General features: G+C 35.5%; 1 protein-coding gene across 10 annotated transcripts in view; it reads right to left on the bottom strand.

The window, feature by feature from the left end:
* Positions 1-21196, bottom strand: part of DCAF6 (DDB1 and CUL4 associated factor 6) — a 93294-nt gene that overhangs the window by 27300 nt on the left and 44798 nt on the right. For 3 of the 10 annotated variants that reach the window (XM_075768463.1, XM_075768453.1, XM_075768476.1), the window contains 3 exons: positions 16135-16320; positions 8509-8568; positions 1895-2000 (listed from right to left, as the gene is read on the bottom strand). In XM_075768463.1, coding sequence (XP_075624578.1) covers positions 1895-2000; positions 8509-8568; positions 16135-16320 — 352 coding nt within the window. The remainder of the gene's footprint in view (positions 1-1894; positions 2001-8508; positions 8569-16134; positions 16321-21196) is intronic. The other 7 variants (XM_075768496.1, XM_075768490.1, XM_075768516.1 and 4 more) reach the window with 3 other exon arrangements.

Here is a 21196-nt window from a genome sequence, read left to right on the forward strand (position 1 = left end):
CTTTGGCAAAATGTTTTTAGTTAGCCTCCGAACTGACAAAGCCTTGCAACTTGGTCCTTCTAGAAAATGCTTTTTCCTCTCACTACCCACACTACACTATCCACTACAAAAGCTCCATTAAGTTAGCTTACCACCACATTCAGTTTCTTTGTCGATCTATCTGTCCCACCTTGAACATGTGGCAAAGTATCAAATACCTTCTGGAAATCCAGACAGTTTCTATGACACCATGTATGTTTCTAGAACTCATTTTCCTGTCAAAAAAGGTATTGAATCATGCATGTTCTAGCTCCCATCATTTTGGATTATTTCCCATGTACTCCTTGTTTTAATATACCTTTCTATCAAAACTGTCCTAAAGTCTTGAATATTGCTACCATTAGTCTTAAAAGATCATGTTTAGTCCTTCATTCTCCTTTGGAATTAAATTTGATGTTCGTCATTCACATGGTGCTAGCCTTGGCCCAACAGATTTATTAAAATAATTTATTAGACCAAATATATATGCTTCCCCCCGCTTCCCCCTCCCCCTCATTCTAAGATGGAGATTATTCCTGCTTCCTCCAATTTTCCTGAATTAATTTCTGTCTTAGTTAAGTTGCATTCAGCTCCTGTGACCTTTTCATCCACACCTTCAACTTTACTGGAAACTAATGCAAAGTGTTTATTCAGCTTTTGTCTCCTCTCAGTATTCCTTAACTGCCATTCCATCCTCACTGCAATACAATTAAATCACCAAAGAACTTTATCCCACTCATTTACCCTTTGAAAGTTTAAGTGAAGTTTTAGTAGTCTTTATTTCCCTAATTACAGATTTTTATAACAAGTAATTTTCCTGTCCCTCATCTCCATTCCCTGTACACTCTACTTTTTCTTAATATTGCTTTTGAGGTTGTTCACTGTGCTGTTCATTCAATTTCTCCATCTTCAGAATCACTTATATCATTAACTGTTTGATGTGTAAAATGAATTTTTCAAATTTTGTATTAAAATAAACACAGAAACAAGATGTTAATGTTAATAAAATCTGTTTTCTGTGATGAGTGCTGATAATATTACATTAAAAACCACTAGAATAAATGGACAAAACATTTGCTAATGCTCTGTTCCTCTTGTGAAATTTGCCTATCCTAAAATATTAAACAAAGATGACTACAAAACTGAATGCAGAATTAGCTATGAGCATTACAGCAAAACTAATTCTTTCAAAGCTTGCTGGATTTGGACTCTAAATGGAAATACAGTCTGATAGATTGGTTGAACATAACTGCCACAATATTTCAGATTCACACGGGTAAAGTCTTCATTCTTGTAAAAACACACAGATTACTGCTAAAGTTTCCAAACTGCTCTGAGCAAAATCCATGTTTTATGTTTAAAGCCCCAGCACTTAAGAGTAGCTAAATGTGGTGGGGTTTTTTCCCCAGTAACAAATGCCAGCAACCATTTCTACTTACTGTCTTCTACAATAATTTTGAAAACATAAGCAAAGGAATGAAGTAAAAGGAGATAAAATAAGGATTGTGGCTGTTTTGGGAGATCCTGAGATGCTCTAGTGATAGACCTCGACACAAAACTAAGTAAGCGAGGCCAGTTAGACAGTATGCATTTATTATCTGACAAGGATGCCATCACTGTAATATCTAAACAGTCCACAAAGATAGTATCTTAACCACATGGATTCATCAACACTGTTAGCATAACATCAACTATGTTAGCATTAAAAAGATTCACAGTAACTATCACAAAAAACCCTCTTGCATAAATTTCATGTTAAAGTATGACTGTCTTTTACATTCTGAAAGTGTTTCGGACTTACAATTTACTTGTATCTATGCTAGACCAGTGTTAGTGATATGTGCCAACCAATAACCAATAAAAATTAACGTCTTACCACTCGTCAGTGAAGTCCAGTTTTATCGTGCTTGTAGTCGTTCCTTCTGTACTGTAGTGCAAACTCAAAACTGGTTCACTTGTTCCTGTTCGTGGCTTATCACTCTCTGTAAATACGGGGTTGATAAAGTTTGGATGAGCATCAGTAACACACACAAAGCTGTTATATTTCTGAAGATTCATTTAATTATCCCAACAAAGGCCAAATGTGGTAGTAACATGTACAATATCTATTTAAGATCTCTTACAACCCAAGCAAAAAGTTAAAAAGTTTCAGAGTAAACACAACAAATTTGCAATGCTTTAAAAATGGCCTAAAATTATTTGTATTTATAAAAGCAAACAAAGAAGATGCTGTCCTTCAACATGCAGGTAAATGAAATTGCAGATAGGTATCTGTACATACAATATTATCCTTTATAAGCAGATCCCTCTTCTATCAAGTATATTAATAATAAGAATATAAAATGTTTTTTGGAAGTGGTGTTCAGTCTTTTTTGCCTCAGTAAATACACATGAAAAAAAGATGATGAGATCTAGACACAAACAGTGGTCTAGAAAAATCACCATTCCCTTTACACTTTTTTTCTACTTAGAACAGTCAATTACCAATGTCCTTAGACCTGCTGTAAATTGTCAGCTAGTTGTCATAAAAAGACTGTAAATTCATGTTCTGAGAGCTTCAGGATTAAAACCCCTTTCATATTACAATAACTGTAAGTAGAAGGGGAGTACTTGCAAAATGAACTATTCACCATGTCCAACAGCAACAAGAAGTGAATCAAACTGAAAACCACTGCAAGTCCACCAAACATCTGCTGCATATATAGTTTTAAGGATGTTCAGTGGACTCCTTCAAAACAGAACTGCTCAATGACATCCATCCATCCACCCACCACCCTTGAGTAAAATTCATCATCGCAATCTATCTACATGCACGGCCACAGCACAATTGCCATTAATACTGAAGTTGGCCTTGGGCAATACTAAAATGTTAATGGGAAGCACCATCACATTAAGCCTCACTACAGGGATGCCACTCTCTTAGAAGTCGGATCGAAGAGTTTACTTAGTATTAGGCACCACTCAAATGACCAGTAAGTAGCCCATGTAGTTTTGCTTTTCATGAATGCTGAGCTTTTTATCTCAGGACTGTTTGGATAAAACCATGCCTTATTTGCTTTGGTTTACAGAGTACAGAAATTTGGCCATAAGTATACTTACAGTATTGGCAGCAGATTGACACTTATAATAAAGTAAAAGCTTCAGATCATCTTTGGGTTTACATCAATTAAAATCTAACATTCAATTCAAGCACCAACCTATGAATTCCCCCACTTAAAAGGCTATTATTGAAACACTATTGGCTACAATACTGCCACGGGATATTTATTTTAAAAAATACAATTAAGTTATAGGAACTGTGAAACAGCACATAAGAATTTAACCTAAAGATCAGTGTTCATTTGTATTTTTAAACTGCTGACAGTCAGAAGCCCACTCACAGGATCAGAGCAGTGATCAGCTTCTCCGAAGAACTTTAAATATGCATTTCTGCATATTCTGAAGAGAAATAACAAAACAAAAACACACCACAAAAAAACCAAAACCAGAAACTAATAATTTAAAATATTTTTGTGTGAAAGAGAATTAACCAATTACAACCATGATCCTAATCATACATAAGGCATAGGCCTCATTCTATGCAAAGAAAAGGTCATGGCCTCTCTAAAATAAAGTTTCCAGTTACACTCTTATTAGAGTGGAGCAAGGATAAAACTGATCAAAACTAAGGTTTCCAGTTCCTGAAATAAACTGAGTAAGAAAAGAAACAAATGTAAGAAAATACTTTATAGTGGTGTATTATAGATATTTTGAACAAGAATGACATGTTCTTTCTTAACGAAACAGGTGCTTTCTTTAATTTTTGGCAACCTATCAGCAAGCATCTCTTCGTATAAAAGTCAGTTCGAACTTTGAGCATCCCTTCCTAAGCAAGTAGAAATACTGATCGGTCCAACATACTGCACAAGTCATTAGGAGCTGGACACCGGAATAGTAAAAACCGACATAGTAGGAGAATTCTCTACCTTCCTTGTAACAGGTACAGGCAAGACATATCTTTGAATCAGGAACCCAGACAGGTAAAGACAGACAACTTACTGCCTTAAATAGTCCAAGACAACCACCAAACAATGACTATACTGTAACTTGATACTGCTATGCAACATCTGCTTCAGCACAAAACTTGTTAATATTACTGACTAAAGTAACAAAAACCCTGCTATCCTATAATGAACCTAATTGAATGTTAGGCTTGTGTTATAAAGTTCAGATCGTATTACCATAACAGTGCTTTCCTATCCTAAAATCTCAACAGCAAAAAATTAAACCAAGATGCTTAAAGACTGTCCTCAGACTACACTTACTGTGGAAGCAATGTTAACATTTTTTTCACACTCCAAAAGTTGGAAGGATTGCTGTAGACTTATCCAAAGAGGGCACTGACTGAGAAATTGTTTTTACAAATTTCTGGAGGCAGATAACTGTTAAACCATATTGTGTAAAAACTTTTTCTTAAATCTACAATAACATGAGCTATGATTTGGATGGGTCAGTTTCTTCTTTCATCTAGCTTTGGGACATGCAATCGATGCTACTAAGAACAAGCAACTTAAAAAGACAGATGAGACAAGAACCTGATAATAAACTGCACAGAATTAGTTGTATAGTTCACCAGTTTATATTAAACTTAGACTGCTAATGAAAGCTGAGTGGGAGCCTCTGTGAGGAAAGCTAATAAGCTTTGCCCAGTACATAATTGAACATTCTTTTAGAGAAGCCACATGAAATCCAGAAGTTGTGAACTCTTTGTTTTCAGGAAAAGCAATGCAATTGCCAAAGACTGACTAGATCAGAATGAAACACTGTTCTCTTTTACTACTAGGTTCATCGTATCAGGCCAGATATACTTCACATTGATTAAAAAAAAGAAAGGGAAGAAGAGGAAAAGTTGTACAGCTTCTGTGATTTAGGGGAGAGCTATTGCCAAAATTATTAATCTGACTGCAAGGTCTAGTGGTGCAATAATTGCTCCAAGAGAAAGTTATAGTTTGTCAACACCTTACTAAACTCTATTCTGAATTCCTCAAAAATACCTTGAAACTTTACTTAGATTTTACAGCTAAATATGTTATACTTTAAAGATACTATCAACAACTTACAGTCTTATTTCATAAGCAACTCTGTCCTAGAACAGACATTCCTGTGAAATGGTCCATTCTCCAGGTGCCTACAAGGAGGAAGGTACTTTTAAACTACCAGCCTTAAAACTGAAGACTAAATTTCATTCATAACCCTATTTTTTTTAAAAAAACCCAAGCCCTACAACTGAAAACAATACCCCTCATACACACTTTCTCCCTTAGAAAATCAACCTGTGCAAGCGTAACTTGACAAAGATTTGGGCTCTTAAGCAATAAATGCATAAAGGCAGGTTTACAGATTGCGTTACCTAGTTAAACTAACATTGTAAGGAACTGAAAGCTAGTTTCCCGCATCTCAAACGCAACCCTGTTCTCTAGCCTATTGCAACCCCATGAGAAGAGGATAGATGACTCTTCATGAAAACTTCCAAAAGAATTCCTATCTAGCACTAATCATGATCTCCTCATAAGAAAATCAGCTTTGTACATTCTGAAGATAGGGTTATATTCTGGGCAAAAACCAGAGAAGAACTACTGAATTTAAAAAAAAAAAAAAAAAAAAAAAAAAGGAATTCCATGGGAAGGCTCAACACACAGAAATTCATCGGAAGCAGCTGAACTCAGGGAGAAGGGTGGAGATTCCTTTATCTAGTGAGGAATTCTGCCTGACTCAACAATGTTACACTGATATCAGTCAGTATAAAGCACAATGAAGTCTAAGGGAAGACTGAAAATCAAATGTTCTGTGGACAATCTATAGCCCAAGGTATACAATTTCTTTGTCCAGATGATTTCTGTACTAATTAGGTATAGGCACTTTACAGAAGGAGGTACAGACGACACTGCGCCTTACAACGAAGCACAGGTCTGAAATTCTTAAGGTTGTACCTGCAGAGCTCACTGTAGATCTTGAAAGCTCTATATGCATACCAATGCTCAACCAGTTCCTCTGATTGGGAGGCAGAGCTAATTAGCTGGGACACAATGCATGTCAATACAGTTTCCAGGACTTAGAGTACTGTTTATAAGGAACTAACTCTACCATAGCTGACAGGGATTACCCTTGCACTAACTTGCAAATATCTCGAAATATCAGTAACTAGTATGGCTTCTGTGTATGTAGGAAGCAGCATTAAGATGGTATGGGATGCACACGCACATTTACACTTCAGTTACCGAGGCAGTTCTCTGGCTTTAGGTTCCCTCTTTAACCATACCAATTCAGGCAGTACCTTACCTCCTAACATTGCCTTTACACTGCAACAAATCTAACAGCCACCCTCTGTTATTACAATCACAGTCAAAAAACCAAACAAACCCAGTGTAGATCACTGTAATCCATTTGAAACCATTTCATACAGACAGGAATGACCTATAGCTTCTGCTGGACTGTCAGAATAATGACATTATAAATGTATATGCTTGTATTAAGTATAATAAGATCTTTAAACCCAGAAGCAGTCTTAAAACATAAATGCCAACAAGAGAGACTGGCCCAACAGAAACACAGCTGATTCAGTACCAAATTAAGAAAAGATAGGAATAAGAAAGAAAAGCATATCTATATAAAAGGAACTGATATGACTTCCTTCATTAGCTGCTTATACTTTTTGGAGGTTTCTGTTCAAATATGAAGTGAAACTAATGCAGTTTAACTTCAAAAATCCAACTGGACCTCAGCAAATTAGTCTTTCTGGTTATCATTTGGACAACAGATTTCCTAATAAATTACCTCCTTTCCAAATTCTTAGTTTTCCAAACCAGAACTAATATTCTGTGTCTCTTTAGGTGAACCTTACCATCACAATAGAAAACCATTGCCTTAAAACAATCAGAGAAGTGGTTTACCAATAAAGTCTGGACAAACAAATGTATTTTGGGTTTTTTTTTTTTGCATATTAAAAAAATTGAAGTGCTTTTATGAGAGGAAACCTCTTCACATTAGTTCAAGTAATTTCTTAACACAGGAAAAAATATTAGAAAAAACCTCCCAAGAGTCTGACAACTACAGGTCTATTACAACTATGCAATTAACAACAGTAATACACAAACTAGTTTTTAAGGCAACTGATCTGCTTGAAGAGGAACCTGATGCAGATTTGGGAGCTGATTTCTGGGACCAAAACTTCTGGTTTTATCTTTGTTGTCAGAAGGGCTCAATTTACAACTTCACCAAAAAATTTATCAGCTTTCCAAAATTTTTGCAGTTGTAAGAACTTCAGTAAACATACAGACTTTCTATGCTAATTCTAGTTTATTCTTCTCTCATCAAATAGTGCTTTATTCTGAGTTCATAACAGAGATCATAACTTGGTCACTAATTATAAGCAAGTTTTCCAGCTAAACCTGACTATTGGAGTGATGTAGATTACTAAACCATGAATAATTAGCAAATTTACACATTGAGGTTTAAGGCTATTTCATCACAAAATGTAATTCCACAAAATTAATTAATTTTGTCAATATAAAACATAGCTTGATTTTTTTCCCCAATGTTCTGGCATCCTAAAATAAACCATAATCTCAACAGTTGCCAAACAGACTATTTTTCAGAAATGGGATTTCAAAACTGCATTCTAGTCTAGAACATGAAACAAGATGAAACAGCCAGCTCTTTTGCGGCATTTGAGTTATTAAATCTCTGCAGAGGCTTTGATATGGAAGTAAGCATAATGCAGAGTGTATGGAAATCTATTTTTAAATTACCATCTATCACTCATTAATTATTCAGGCATAAACATTCACTACAGATGACATTGGTTCAGCTGGAGTAGGGTCACCTATGGCTCACTTCACTGCTCAAAATTTGAAGACTGATAAATAACAGGCACAGAGAAAGCTCATGAGCCACCAGCCCCCAGGCCATATACAGAGAAACACTAGTAGTTGTTTAGCAGAAGGGGTGTAGGACAAGGGGTTACAGAGGTAAGATGCACCTAAGTGCAATAGATGCTCTTAAGTTACTCAAACTGTGCAAGTATAACAAGCTGCACATCTCTCCCACATAAGATAAATTAATTTGGCACTATATGATTAAAAGTTACTTCAATCTTGATATTTGCACTTTGATCCAAGAACCATTCAGAAAAAGACTGTTCAAAGAATTAATTTTACTTTGCATTTAAAAAAAATATTCTATACGTCTGTAGAGTACATAAGACATTTACTGTACCTACATTGAACACATTAAGAATTGAGCATAGGATGGCTTTTGAAAACAATTAACCTTACTCTGTTCCTTGTACTGAGAATTAAGTAATTAATGAGTTTCCAGCAGATGTGTTTACAGAATTCTACTTTATGTAGATGAACAGCACTTTTAGACTGTTTATCATCATGAAAGGCAATTTTAAAAGGAAGCATTGCAATCAACTATGGCTGGGTATAGCGCATTTCCTGTCACACGCACCCTGTTGCTCATCAAGTGACATGGATCCAAGCTGTTTGTTAACCACAGAAGAAGGAGAATCTGAAACAAAAACGAGATTTCAACTTAAAACATAAGCAGCAGAGAACTGCACAGCAATGTCACGATCATATGTTAGTTTAAAATAAAAAGCAGCAACATAAGGAAGCTTTGGGTTTGTTTTATGAGCAGCCAGCCGTAGTGCATTTTCTATGCATGCCAGAAGCAAAGCCACTTGTTTCAAATCATTATGTATTTCTTTAGGTAGACACTGAACAGCCTGAAGCTTGCTGACATGTCGATATTAAAGATGCCTGTCCATTACCAAAGATTTTACTATGTTCTTCACATTTCTAACATGTCAGGAAAAACACTGAAGAGTCATGACTCCTAAAGACTTTGCTCCAACTACCAAATGACACTAGTATTTCAAACCATGTGCTAAATGTAATTTTCAGAATATTTATACTTCAACATAAAATACCCAAGGACACACCAGTATCATCAATATTTACACCTATGAGCATAAAATGTAAAAGATGAGACTGTTTACAGATATAACAGCATATAGACTGTTTTTAAAACATTAAAGCACCAAAATACATCCCACTCATATTACAGTTCAACAGTTCTGCCTTCCTAGATGCTATACCTCTGTGGCATCTGATGACTGGTAACATGTCTTCATGAGTTTATCACAGTACCATACCAGTCAGTCTTATAAAAATCCTCATCTAATCACAGGGGACGGGAAAAAAAATAATAATCAAAACCCCAGCAGTTAAGTGCATTTTTTTTCCACTGGACACTACCAGTTAATAACTACCACCAGCACTGCATTCATTGTGCAGACAAATGTCACATACAACATTCAGTATCTTCTGTATTTTTCTTGTCACCTCTGAAGACCAGATCTTACTTCTGTATTATCTTAAGATGAGCTGATGTACATAAATTAGTGCAGTATTTCAAAGATATTGGCTAGGCTATCATATCTTGGTTCCATTTGTTAATCTTCTGTTATAAACAAATTCATGCTAAGCTAAAAGGATTTAATAGCCTGTATTATAAACTGAGTCACAGTCTGCCAACAGCACAGCATGCTAAAGGAATTTAAACATAAATTTAAATTCTATACAAGGAAAGTAATGAAATAATAAAGTACCTCCTACAGGAGGCTCACTTCAAGGTTTGGGCCAGTATCACCAGCGTGACCCATTCTGTAGTACAGCCATAAAACCTGCTAAATTGACAAAGCTGATTTAAATACATATCCTCAAATGATACTTTATTCCCAGTCATTGGTGCAAGAATCAGTCTGTTCCTTCATTATACTGATACACAGGGGAGGGAGTGAAGAACAGAGACCAGGAGAGTCTGAGGCAAGCTCAATGTGGGCTAGAGGCTGGCTTGTTTTGGTAACTGGGCTTATACATTTTATATCCCTAACTGGGGAACATAAAATCGGTTCTGTTTTGTCTTCACCTTTGTTCAGCCATTCCCATGCCTTGCATCAAGCACACCTAAGCCAGACCACAGAATATGTCATATAGATTTAGATGGGACATAGCTCTTAAGTATGAGACTTGTAACATTACTATATGTCACTTTCCAAAACTGAAGTGTGCTTTACATGTAATGTCTAATTTAGAAGAGAAGTATTTACAGCGGAGTTTTTTCAATGGAGTAGTAATCCACTTTTTAGAACGTAAATCAGAGCAAAAAGCAGGTATAAAGATGTACCATGCCATAAGATGATCTACATGCATTCCAGCTGACTCAGCACAGGAATCGGTATGCCTCTCTCAAGGGCAGGCTAACTTTATCACTGACTCACAGTTACAAAGCCCGCAATTGGGATTAACTTGTATCAGAAGTGCTAAAGGGAGGAGAGGTTTTGGATAGCAAGCTGAGAAGCCTAATGACAGAAGACAGTGATTCTCAGTCACACTTTGTTCTTGCATTTCAATTCTTTCTATAAGCTTGTAAGTCCTTTTATAAAAGGCATATCATGCTGCCAAACATTTTACTTGGCTGGAAAAGCTTATCTCATCAGCTCTTTAATTCAGACTAAGACGAACAGAAAAAATAACATATTTTAATTATAAACATAAGAAATTACATTTACTACCCTTATCAGCATTTCTAAATTGTATTAAGACCTCACATTATAAAGTAGCGAGTAAAAAGTAGGTATGTTTTACCATGTGCATCATTCAATCACAGTAACCAAAAATAAAAAAATTTCTATGTAGTAGTCCATGCCAACGTAGGTTTAAACCTCTCACATTTCACTATTATTTTCATGTCTTCTTACAACTTTGTGAATGCATTTCACTTGTAATATAAGGATTTTTAAACAACATATAGGAAGCGTCCTAATATTCCAATTAACATGGTTAAGAACTCAGTTTGTAGCAATTTTAAACTTACTTTTCTTTTTTTTTTTTATTTTTTTTCCCTTTTTCAAGTCCCCTGAAGCCACAGATCACCAGCACCCCTTGAAGTGGCACTGCAGTCTGGAACCCCACACCTCAGGCAGGGAAATAAACACGACCATGAAAGCAGCCTAGAGAAGTTCAGGTAAATGCCTCTTTTTTTAATATATGGCTTTGTTTTGTAAAAATTCTGAAAAAGTACTTTCATCATTTCTGATAAAGCTTTTGAAAAAAATATTACCAAAACTGTGCCATATAGTTAAAAAAAAAAACAAAAATGCAAACTCTTACCTGAGCCTTCACAGGCTGGGTCTACATCCCAATGCAGTTCACCACTGGTTGTAATGTCACCAGTACATTCTAAACTGGAACACCACTTAAAGAGGAAACTGGAGATTCATAAATTTGGGGAACCTCAAACAGAAAATAGAAGATAATTTTAAAGTCAGTTATATGCTGAAGGATCTTCCTATAGTTTGGGCAATCAGCACCTGACTTCATCAAAGTATTAATTCGCATGCCACTTCTATTGTTTTGGTTAAAAAATTTTTTTCTCCTTATATCACTGTAGCACCAGCTCCAGTGTGAGAGTCAGACCTGAAGCAGTGAGACCCGTTTTTAAAGTCCTAAGCATGGTACATATAGCGGATCTCAATCAAGACATGAAATACTTGTTTTAATAACTAGGAATCATTGCTTTGCACAGTGAATAAGCTCTCAGTTACGTATTTTGGACTTCAGACACATTTCTACATCTGGGCGTTTACAAAGAATGCAAAGAATGTAGTAATAAAAACTGTGGTCATCCCCTAGTTCTTTGCCAAAAGCTTTAACACAGAATCGAAGGTCCAATTTGTTCCAATTTAAAGACACTGACCATGCAGATTTTTGAAACAACCAAAGTTTAAAAAAAAAAAAAAAAAGACCATCAAGTGAATGTGCATCACAGGTTCTGCAATATGTCAGCATGCACACGTATGTATCTTTATTCCACAATAAATGCAGTCTAAATCAAACTATTTTTTCCTCAAAGGTTCATGTTACTTCATATTCTAGTGGCTAAGATTAGGCACACTGACTGCTACAGGAACCGCTGATGCACACTGATCTACAATACTGATTTATTTTTTTCTTTTTTACTTCAAGATCAGCTGGTTCATGTTTCAGTAACTTCTCAAATTGCATTTGATTCATTTAAGTTCTGAAAAAGAGAAGTGACATAGGTAATGGTGATGCATACACGGCATATTAGCACTGAGCAGAGCAGCAATAACAATACATTTAAAAGATTTACTCTCTTTGTAGTTTGCATATATCACATATATGCTGTTTAAATACTGCACAGGATCTAAATGTTATGAAATGCCATAAAAATGTGAGTAAGTCTAAACTAGTCTTTGTTGACTAGTATATCATAAAAAAGACAACCAACTTACCATAATTCCCTAATAAAATAAAGCAGCTGTCACAAAAATCTGAATATGTTCAATACCTAAGGAAAGGCTTGAAGACAAAATAGATCTGACACACACAGCCTATACTGCTTCTAAAACTCTGCCAAATTTACACAATACCTATGAGAGGTATCCACTAAAACAAAGTCTCTCTGCCATCTGAGGAAGAAGTATCTTTTTCCCCAATGTCAAATCAGCCCACCGTGAATTATTATTCAGTTACCTCACTTTCACATTCAACCACATAAACTTTGGACCATATTTTTCTAAATAGTGAAGGTTAACTATTACAGATACAGCTTGAAAATCCTCATGTAAGTATTACAAGTCCTTAGAGTAGGAGACAGACTAACTACCATACAGTCTAATTTTCTATTAAATCTGTAAAAGCTTTCAGCTCTTGACATCATCTGCTGGTAACTTCTTACATGACTAGAGTATTTTCTCTCCACCCTGTGTCTACAGCTATAATTGAGCTTCTGAGATTGCAAAGATAAGGATAAGAACAACATACAGGTCAGAAGAAATGGCCTTAGTCTCACACTGAATTCCCCCCAAAACTGCAAGTGTAAATTATACAAGTTTTGTCAGAGTAGGGATTGAGAACCTGCAGCCCTGGGCCAGAGGCTATGATGACATTTCACATAGCTGCAAACACATTTTGGGTGGAATTTTTTGTTTGAAAATGTACAACTAGTATGTACTTGAAAACTGAACATCTACCTCAAGATAGTGCATCACCTTGCAGAAAAGAAAAGAGAAAGAAAAGAGAAAGAAAAGAGAAAGAAAAGAGAAAGAAAAGAGAAAGAAAAGAGAAAGAAAAGAGAAAGAAAAGAGAAAGAAAAGAGAAAGAAAAGAGAAAGAAAAGAGAAAGAAAAGAGAAAGAAAAGAGAAAGAAAAGAGAAAGAAAAGAGAAAGAAAAGAGAAAGAAAAGAGAAAGAAAAGAGAAAGAAAAGAGAAAGAAAAGAGAAAGAAAAGAGAAAGAAAAGAGAAAGAAAAGAGAAAGAAAAGAGAAAGAAAAGAGAAAGAAAAGAGAAAGAAAAGAGAAAGAAAAGAGAAAGAAAAGAGAAAGAAAAGAGAAAGAAAAGAGAAAGAAAAGAGAAAGAAAAGAGAAAGAAAAGAGAAAGAAAAGAGAAAGAAAAGAGAAAGAAAAGAGAAAGAAAAGAGAAAGAAAAGAGAAAGAAAAGAGAAAGAAAAGAAGTTGTATCTGTGTGGGAGTTTATTATTTAGAAAACTCCAAACAACCCCAAAAGTAAGAACTTCTTTTTCTCCTACCACATTTCTGAAATGCCAATTTACCATAGCATTGGAAAACAATTGTATCTATGGAGAAGCAAGAGACCAAAAATCTGCAGCTCTGGTTTTCCAAAGCACTAGATTGCATATACACATCTTCCAAAAATAAGTCTTGGGAGGTCAGAAAAAGGAAACAAAGTAACTTGCATAAAAAGAAATGAGCAAATACAGAGAATATTTCTATGTCCAGTGTGCAGAAATCTTAAAAAGTAAACAGACAATGCAAAGGTGATCTGGATTCCCCATTCAAAAGAAACAAGTTTCATTTGTTCTCCCCCATAATAGAGGAAGGAGGAATACAATTAAAGAAGCTGATAAAAGCACAACAGGAATTTCTTGTATTTACACATACAAGTGGAAAGGAAAAAGTAATGTAATCTTTTATCAAATTTCTTGAGGAATAATTGACTGAACACATTAAATATTTAAATTTTAATTCCTCATTTTAAATCTTGCACTGTCCATAATGTTGAAGGTAACAAATTCCACCAATCAGACCAAACAGCAAAAAGATATGCATCCTAAGGAGTTGGAGGTGAGGTAGCAAAACTGTTCCCACTTCCTTGCCCCTGAAATAAATGGTTCCATAGTGCTAAGTGAAGCTATCTTTCAAAGCAATTATTTATCAGGATGGTTACATTTGCAAATTCACTGTCATCACATGAAGAATGAGGTAAATATTTGAATACTAGTTTCCTCCAAGGCCATGTATGTGTTCTGTGGTTCCCTGGTGATCCCAAACAAAAAGACCAGACCTTCCCATTAGTTCCCTTCAAATTTGAAGCACGTGGGAACTCAAAACTCCAAGAGGCTGCAATGGATCCAAACTAGCTACAATACTTCTCTGACTCCCAGTCAAAGCAATTACTCAGCTTAAAGCTTCAAATTTATGTCAGTATGGACCCTACAGTACATTGACCCACAAGCCACCGGGAGTAAAGAATTACATTGCGTCCTTGAAGGAGCACTAAGAAAGAGATGGGTGAGACAGTATCGAGTGAAACCCAGACCAACACATCCTTCAGAGGTAGTAAAATATCCACAGATACGCCTCCAGCTGAAAATTCTACAGATATGGCTGTAACCAAACCTTTTTTCCAACTTCAATGGGAAACAACTTAGTAAATTTTGCAATGACTTAAAAAAAAAAAAAAAACAGAAAAAGGAGGATCAAGATCTATTAACGATAAGCGTTAGTTATGGTTTTGCCTCTATCAATACATATCTTTAAGTTAATAAATTCTGATGTTTAGTTTGCTGAAAAAAAATTAGTAGCTTTTAGGTAGGTTTTTTCTTTCCTGTCAAGAAACAGCAGCAACCTACAAGAATGCTGCTAACATTGTTTTTCTTTTCTCCTTCTACAGGTAACAGGCACCTATGGCCACCATCTCTAGGATAAGCACCCAGCCCTCCAGGATTTACTGGTTTCCAAACATTCTGAAAACTCGCTGTAGAATTTTCTAGTGTAGGAAGTTATTCAAAATTCAACTACGTATTGTAACTGGAGCACTAGCCACCGCTACATCAAATAGTGCTGTAAGGCTCCAGGTAAACAAGTAGATTGAACCACAGCAAGTCAAGCTGTGAATGTATGACATAATCCTTATACATAATTTAGCCACACCTCAACTGTCACAGAATTGATCCATTGCTAGATAGAAAAACATTGCTAGATATTACTTCTCAACACAAAATATGCTTATTTTTCACATAGCATGCAGCTCATTCATTTTTACTTGGTGCCATGACAAAGTTTGCTTCAAGTTTATGGTTTAGGGTTTACCTCTTTATATGCATGGTTCTACCCTAACTTACTCAAATATGTATCTTTTTATTATAAGCATCTCCAAGGCCTTCTTGTAATAATTTTTAATCTCAGTAAGACAAGAGAAAGAGGATGGTGAAATGAAAAGTCACTCTGTTTAAAAAAGGAGAGCATATCTGGGGACTTTGGTTTGTTACAAGTATTTTCACTAAACTTACTGTAAAACCATAGAACGTTAAGAGTGCCAAAATTCTATTTTACTGAATTGCTACTGTGATTTAGAACATATGCTAAACCAAAGCCAAGTCTTAAATTTTACTATCGGATACAATTAACACCAAAATGCAATTTCAAGTGTGTAAGTACCTTACTCTATTCAGGACACAGCAATTTCTTGCTGAGCTGCTCTAACAAACACTGCACATACTCGATACCATGCACCTAGGAAACCTCCAAATAATATAGTTTAACTATATAATCCAAACATGTTAGATAAATGAAAACTGTCATTATTACTCTCTCCCTAACCATGTGATGATAAACACCACCACGTGCAAGGTAAGACAAGCAGCAAATGCATTAACTGTCTCGTTCTGGAAGAGAAGCATCTCAGCAAACAACAGCAGCACAAACTATAACTACGTTAGCTGCTTAAGAAACCTTGACAAATGACAACCTGATGTCTGAGGGTCCTGTGAGGAGCCCTTAGAGGAGGACTGATCAGAGGAGGATGACTGTGGCGCTGAACCCTCAGCTAGCTCTCGCTGTCTCTGTTGTTCTGCCTTCTTAAGCCTCAGTCGCTGTAGACCCCTACGGATTATAGCTAACTCAGGTCCCATTAACTCTGACAAACAGGGAGGGGCTGGAGGGGAGGAAAAAAAAAAAAGTATGTAAAAGAAAGAAGCATTGAACATATAATATACAAAACAAGGAGGAGGGGACTGACCAAAGAGAGAAGCAACAGATACTAAATGGAATTACAGTTGGGGGGTGGGAAGTAGTAAATCATTTACTAACAATCAGAAATTATAAACTAAAATACTGAAATTGTTTTTATCTTCCTAAATACACGAATCACAGGACTTAAAAGTTCAGGATTCATGCCATACAATACATCCCCTCCCCATCTCTAACACTTAAATCATTTAACAAAGAATTATTTAGTGAAAATAAATAGACCCTGATTGATTCAAAACAAAGCAAACAGAAGTATTAATTTTCATGTTCCTAACACACATAACAAATGAGAATATTCGTGGTGGAAAATTATGCAACTGTGGTCTACAGGTAAATTTTCAAAATGAAGGTAATTTTTTTTTTTTTTCTCCACATCAGGAAGCTATTAGTACAACTTTGATCAAAACAAACCTCTGTAAAAAGTAAACCTGGACTATAGAAACAGGTGGCAGAACAGCATCTAAACAAAAAATACACTTTACTATGAACTCATTTTTTATCTCAGACATTCCTAGTGGGTGAGGATTCAAAGTCTGAAAACATTGTGAAGTGGTCCTACAGAGAAAGTAATTTATTGGATCATAAACAATTCTTAGTCTCTTTCAGTTCCATCTTTAGAGACTTTCATCAGTGCTTTCATCATTTTGTCTTTATTCATTTGCCAGTTATACCATTTTGGCATGTACCAGTCCACTGTCTGTTTAAAAGTATTTTTTTCAAACTACTATAAAAGTAGGCATCCAAGCAATTTTTTGTTCTTTCCATGCTCTTTGAAGATTTTTCTCCACTTACACAAGTGCTGTATAGCAAGCACTTCTCTTTATACAACACAGATTGTGTCTTTATTAGCAATAGCTGAAGCACAACATTGACCCCACAGTAGGGTAGAGAAGTTAATTCAGACTCAAACATTCACGTCAAATGCTCTAGCAAGTTCTTCTATACACTGCTAGCCTAGACCTATCCTGAAAGTATTTATATCAAGGGCATTCTGGAGTATTTTGTAGATATGAGGAAATCTGCAAAGAAAAAAAAAAAAAAATCGGTACTATAAAATGTTAAAATACTAGAGAGCATTACATAGGCACGTAACCTTTTATCCAAGCAAAAGCTTTACAAATATTCTGTAACTCTTATTCCACCCTTGCTGAAGCAAGCAAGTTTTATGTTGTCTTTCATAAAAAGAAACAAACCCAAAAGACATAAATCAATCATTCAAAAATCAGTGGCAGACACCAGTTACTATCGAATAGTCATGAGCTCTAATGCCTTCAGTCTAATACTACTTCTGGGAAATACATCCTGCCAGTTTATGGTTGATAAGTATAACAAGAAGGAAAAATATATATACTTCCTAAAAGGAATATGGCATCAAAGAGGTTTGCTATGAATAGTTTTCATGTACCGTGAACATTTATGGAAATTAGAACTCCAAACAGCCTAGAAAATGCTTTTAAGTAAATTTCAATTATATCTAAAATTTGCAGTTTTCAGTACTTGCTGCTGATTTAATTCCACTCAGTCCACAGACAGTTGCAATTTAAGATGTAACAAGAACTACAATTCAAAATGTAAAGAGGTAAATCCTATCATATGTATGTTCAATGATAACACCTTCTAACACATTTCAGAATCTCCGAGCAAATGTTTATTTTGCCAGCAAATGGAGTGAGAAAATTGAAAGAAAAAAAAAAGCTATTGCCACTTCCCCATTCAAAATTTAAAAGCAAAGTTACCTTGTATCAAAACACGTATTTAGATTAAGCTTTGTCCCAATTAGTCACATTGCCCCCTAGCCCCCCTCCCAATGGTGCCAATGTGTATCTGGAATATTCTTTATGGGGGGAAAAAAGCATTATTGTATTTTACAGTTTGTTGTATGTGATGTTTATTTGTGGTTTAAAACTACAGCATCTTAAAACTAATGTAAAAAATGAATTAATGGTTTCCACTGAACAGGCTGAGCAGGGCAGGAAAATAAATCTATTATTTTTTTTCCTTGATGGTAGTATGAAAATCTCCAGCAATTTTCTGTCTCATTATTAAAAAAATTAATAAAGAAATTCATAGTGACAAGAACAAGCTACTGAGATTTTGCACTGATCTTGTTGATTATTTGCCACTTACTCAAATGTTCCAACTGTATTTTCTAGAATATACATTCTGATGAACTTAGCTCAACAAGTTCCAGCACTGAACCATTTTTGTACTGACTATTTTGAACACGTACTTTTTTAAAACATTAAGATATGAAGTTATTCGGATGTAGAAGCTCAAATGCTCACCATATGGCCTATCTTCTGGAACACCATACCAACAATATATTTGAATTATAATACCTATGCAAAGGTATTGCTATTTCAAAGACAGTATTACCATCAGCGCCTGTGTTCAGTACAGAAATCTGTAGAAATGATTTATGGAAAGCTGTTTATAAGCCTGTTCCATTCTGTGGTATGAATTCATGCTCCAATTCTAAAGAAGTCATTACCCAAAAACATATTCTTCATTTGCTAACTCTTCGCTACAATATTCAAACCAACGCTTTAAACAAAATGATGGCTGAAAGCATCTTGCTTGCCTTCTTCCATTTTCCAAAATGCTTCCCCAGTCATCCATCCTTTACAACACACCTCCATCTGGTCTTCCTACTCAACTCCACTGCATTTAAACTACTATTCCTATAAGGACTTTCCTTATCTTGTCACCCGCAAAAGCAGCAGGTTTTATTCACCTGTCAATGCACCTAGCAACTCAGGGAATCCTGTTCTTGATGTAGAGTGCAGTGTTTTCATATTTATTGTGATTGTGAGTAAATAAAATCTCATAACTGAGCACCATCATGGGTTACATTAAGTATACAAATATTGCAAAATGGAAATTCACATTCAAGCCTACCTATTCATAAACACTCCTACTGCTCTGCCATGACCTACTGCCTCTGGCCAGGAGATTCTCCTCTCCCTGAGCTTGCCCATGTTACCCAAAGACTTGTTTTACAGTAACTCAAGTGTTTTAAAAGCAGGGCAAACTAGACAAGATGCTTACTAGGCATGCAAACATATAGTACTATTAATTTTACTCCTGCAGGAGTCCTGTAGACAATTCAAAGATGACTCCTGGTCCTAATACTAAAATCTGCATACAGCAATAAAGAATATTAGATAAAGTTGGGGATTTTTTGTTTGTTTTCTGTGCATTTGGTGTTTGGGGGAGGGTGGTGCAATGGTGACTTTTTAAGAATCAGCAGCCAATCTGACACCCTGTTTAGGTGTAGTCAAAGAACCTATCAAACATTATACAGTAAATCCAACAACAAAACAATCTGTCTGTTATTGTTGTCATTTACAACCTGTAAATCCGTCAACAAAACCACCACTGTATCCGTTTCAAAACTAAATATATGGAGAGTCTTAAGTCCAAAGTAACACTGGGAAAGAGGAAATGCTCTTAGAGAAGAGCTGGATTAAGAAATAACTTCAGCTCCGTGCTAGCAGAATAAACTTTTACTTAGAAATTCAGACAGATTCAGAGAAAAAGAGGAAAACACTTTTTCTAGTCAGGATATATTCTTTAAAATGCAGGATAGAAAATGCATCATAATTCCAGAAATGCTCTCTAGTGCATTATCATTATACAATCCACAAATTTTCAATGTCGTAGCTTGAAGCAATTATTTTTAATATGGGACATACTCTCATGGCCACTGTAAGCTCCAGAATATACCATATACTTTAATAAATAAATAAATATGAACCCTTGGTAATGGTATGTGTGCTCTTTGGTGGCTATCCTTCTGTACCAAAGATAGTGTCAGCTAAATTGGGTTACACTGAATTAGAGCAGACCCCTTAATTTTTTGTGTGTGCATTGTGAATGACTTGAGATTGCAGCATGCTGACACCAATAGTAATAAAAACCATAGATGACTAAAAGCCTCTGCTACTAAATAAATTCTCTAGTGTTCATTTATTCTAGAAATGGTATCTGACTGTGGATTGTCATGCTTCTGCTCACTATTTCCTCTAAATACGTTTCAGACTAGTTGCAAAGTTTGAAAGGGTGAGAACAATACATTTAATGAAATTCAACTTATGTCTTTAGCTTCCCTGCCTTTCAGATACCTCATCATTTCTCACCTGTCCCACAGATTTTGGCTGCAGCAGCCACAGTACACTGAATAGCACACTTTTCCCTGGGAAATCCCTATCTGTCCTTTACTCCAGAATATCCAATTTAGAGCCTGAAGATGCTGTCACCTTTTCAAATAACAAAGACCTTGATTTTTTTACAACAGAATTGGTATAAGACAAAAATATGAATTTATACAAAAAACACAGGATTTAAGAATAATTAAGTCTGAACCTTGTAGGCATTTTGGATCACGTCAGCCTGTCCACCAAAACTGTGAGGCCTAAAAACTCACTTTAAGAAAGTAAAAATAAACTCTTGTGCAAATATTTAACTCTAAAGGCTGTGGCATCTTTTCCTGCATAAATATGGAAAAGGACAAGTCAAAGCATAAGGTGCTCTTTTACTACCCAAATAAGTTTCTGACATTGACAGTGGAATATACTTTCTTCTTTTTCCCACAATAAGAATGGAAGTATGTATTAAATACAGATGAGTTGCATCAAGATATACAAACTTAAAAATCAATATGTACTGTAATTTATTAACCAACAATGGAATATCACATAAGGTGAGCCCTTTCTATCCAGATACTTTTGAGAAGCAAAAAAATAACATTGCTGACTCTGAAATGCTGAGGACAGATTCCT

This window comes from Balearica regulorum, chromosome 1 (assembly GCF_011004875.1).
Source record: "Balearica regulorum gibbericeps isolate bBalReg1 chromosome 1, bBalReg1.pri, whole genome shotgun sequence".
Classification (NCBI taxonomy): domain Eukaryota; kingdom Metazoa; phylum Chordata; class Aves; order Gruiformes; family Gruidae; genus Balearica; species Balearica regulorum.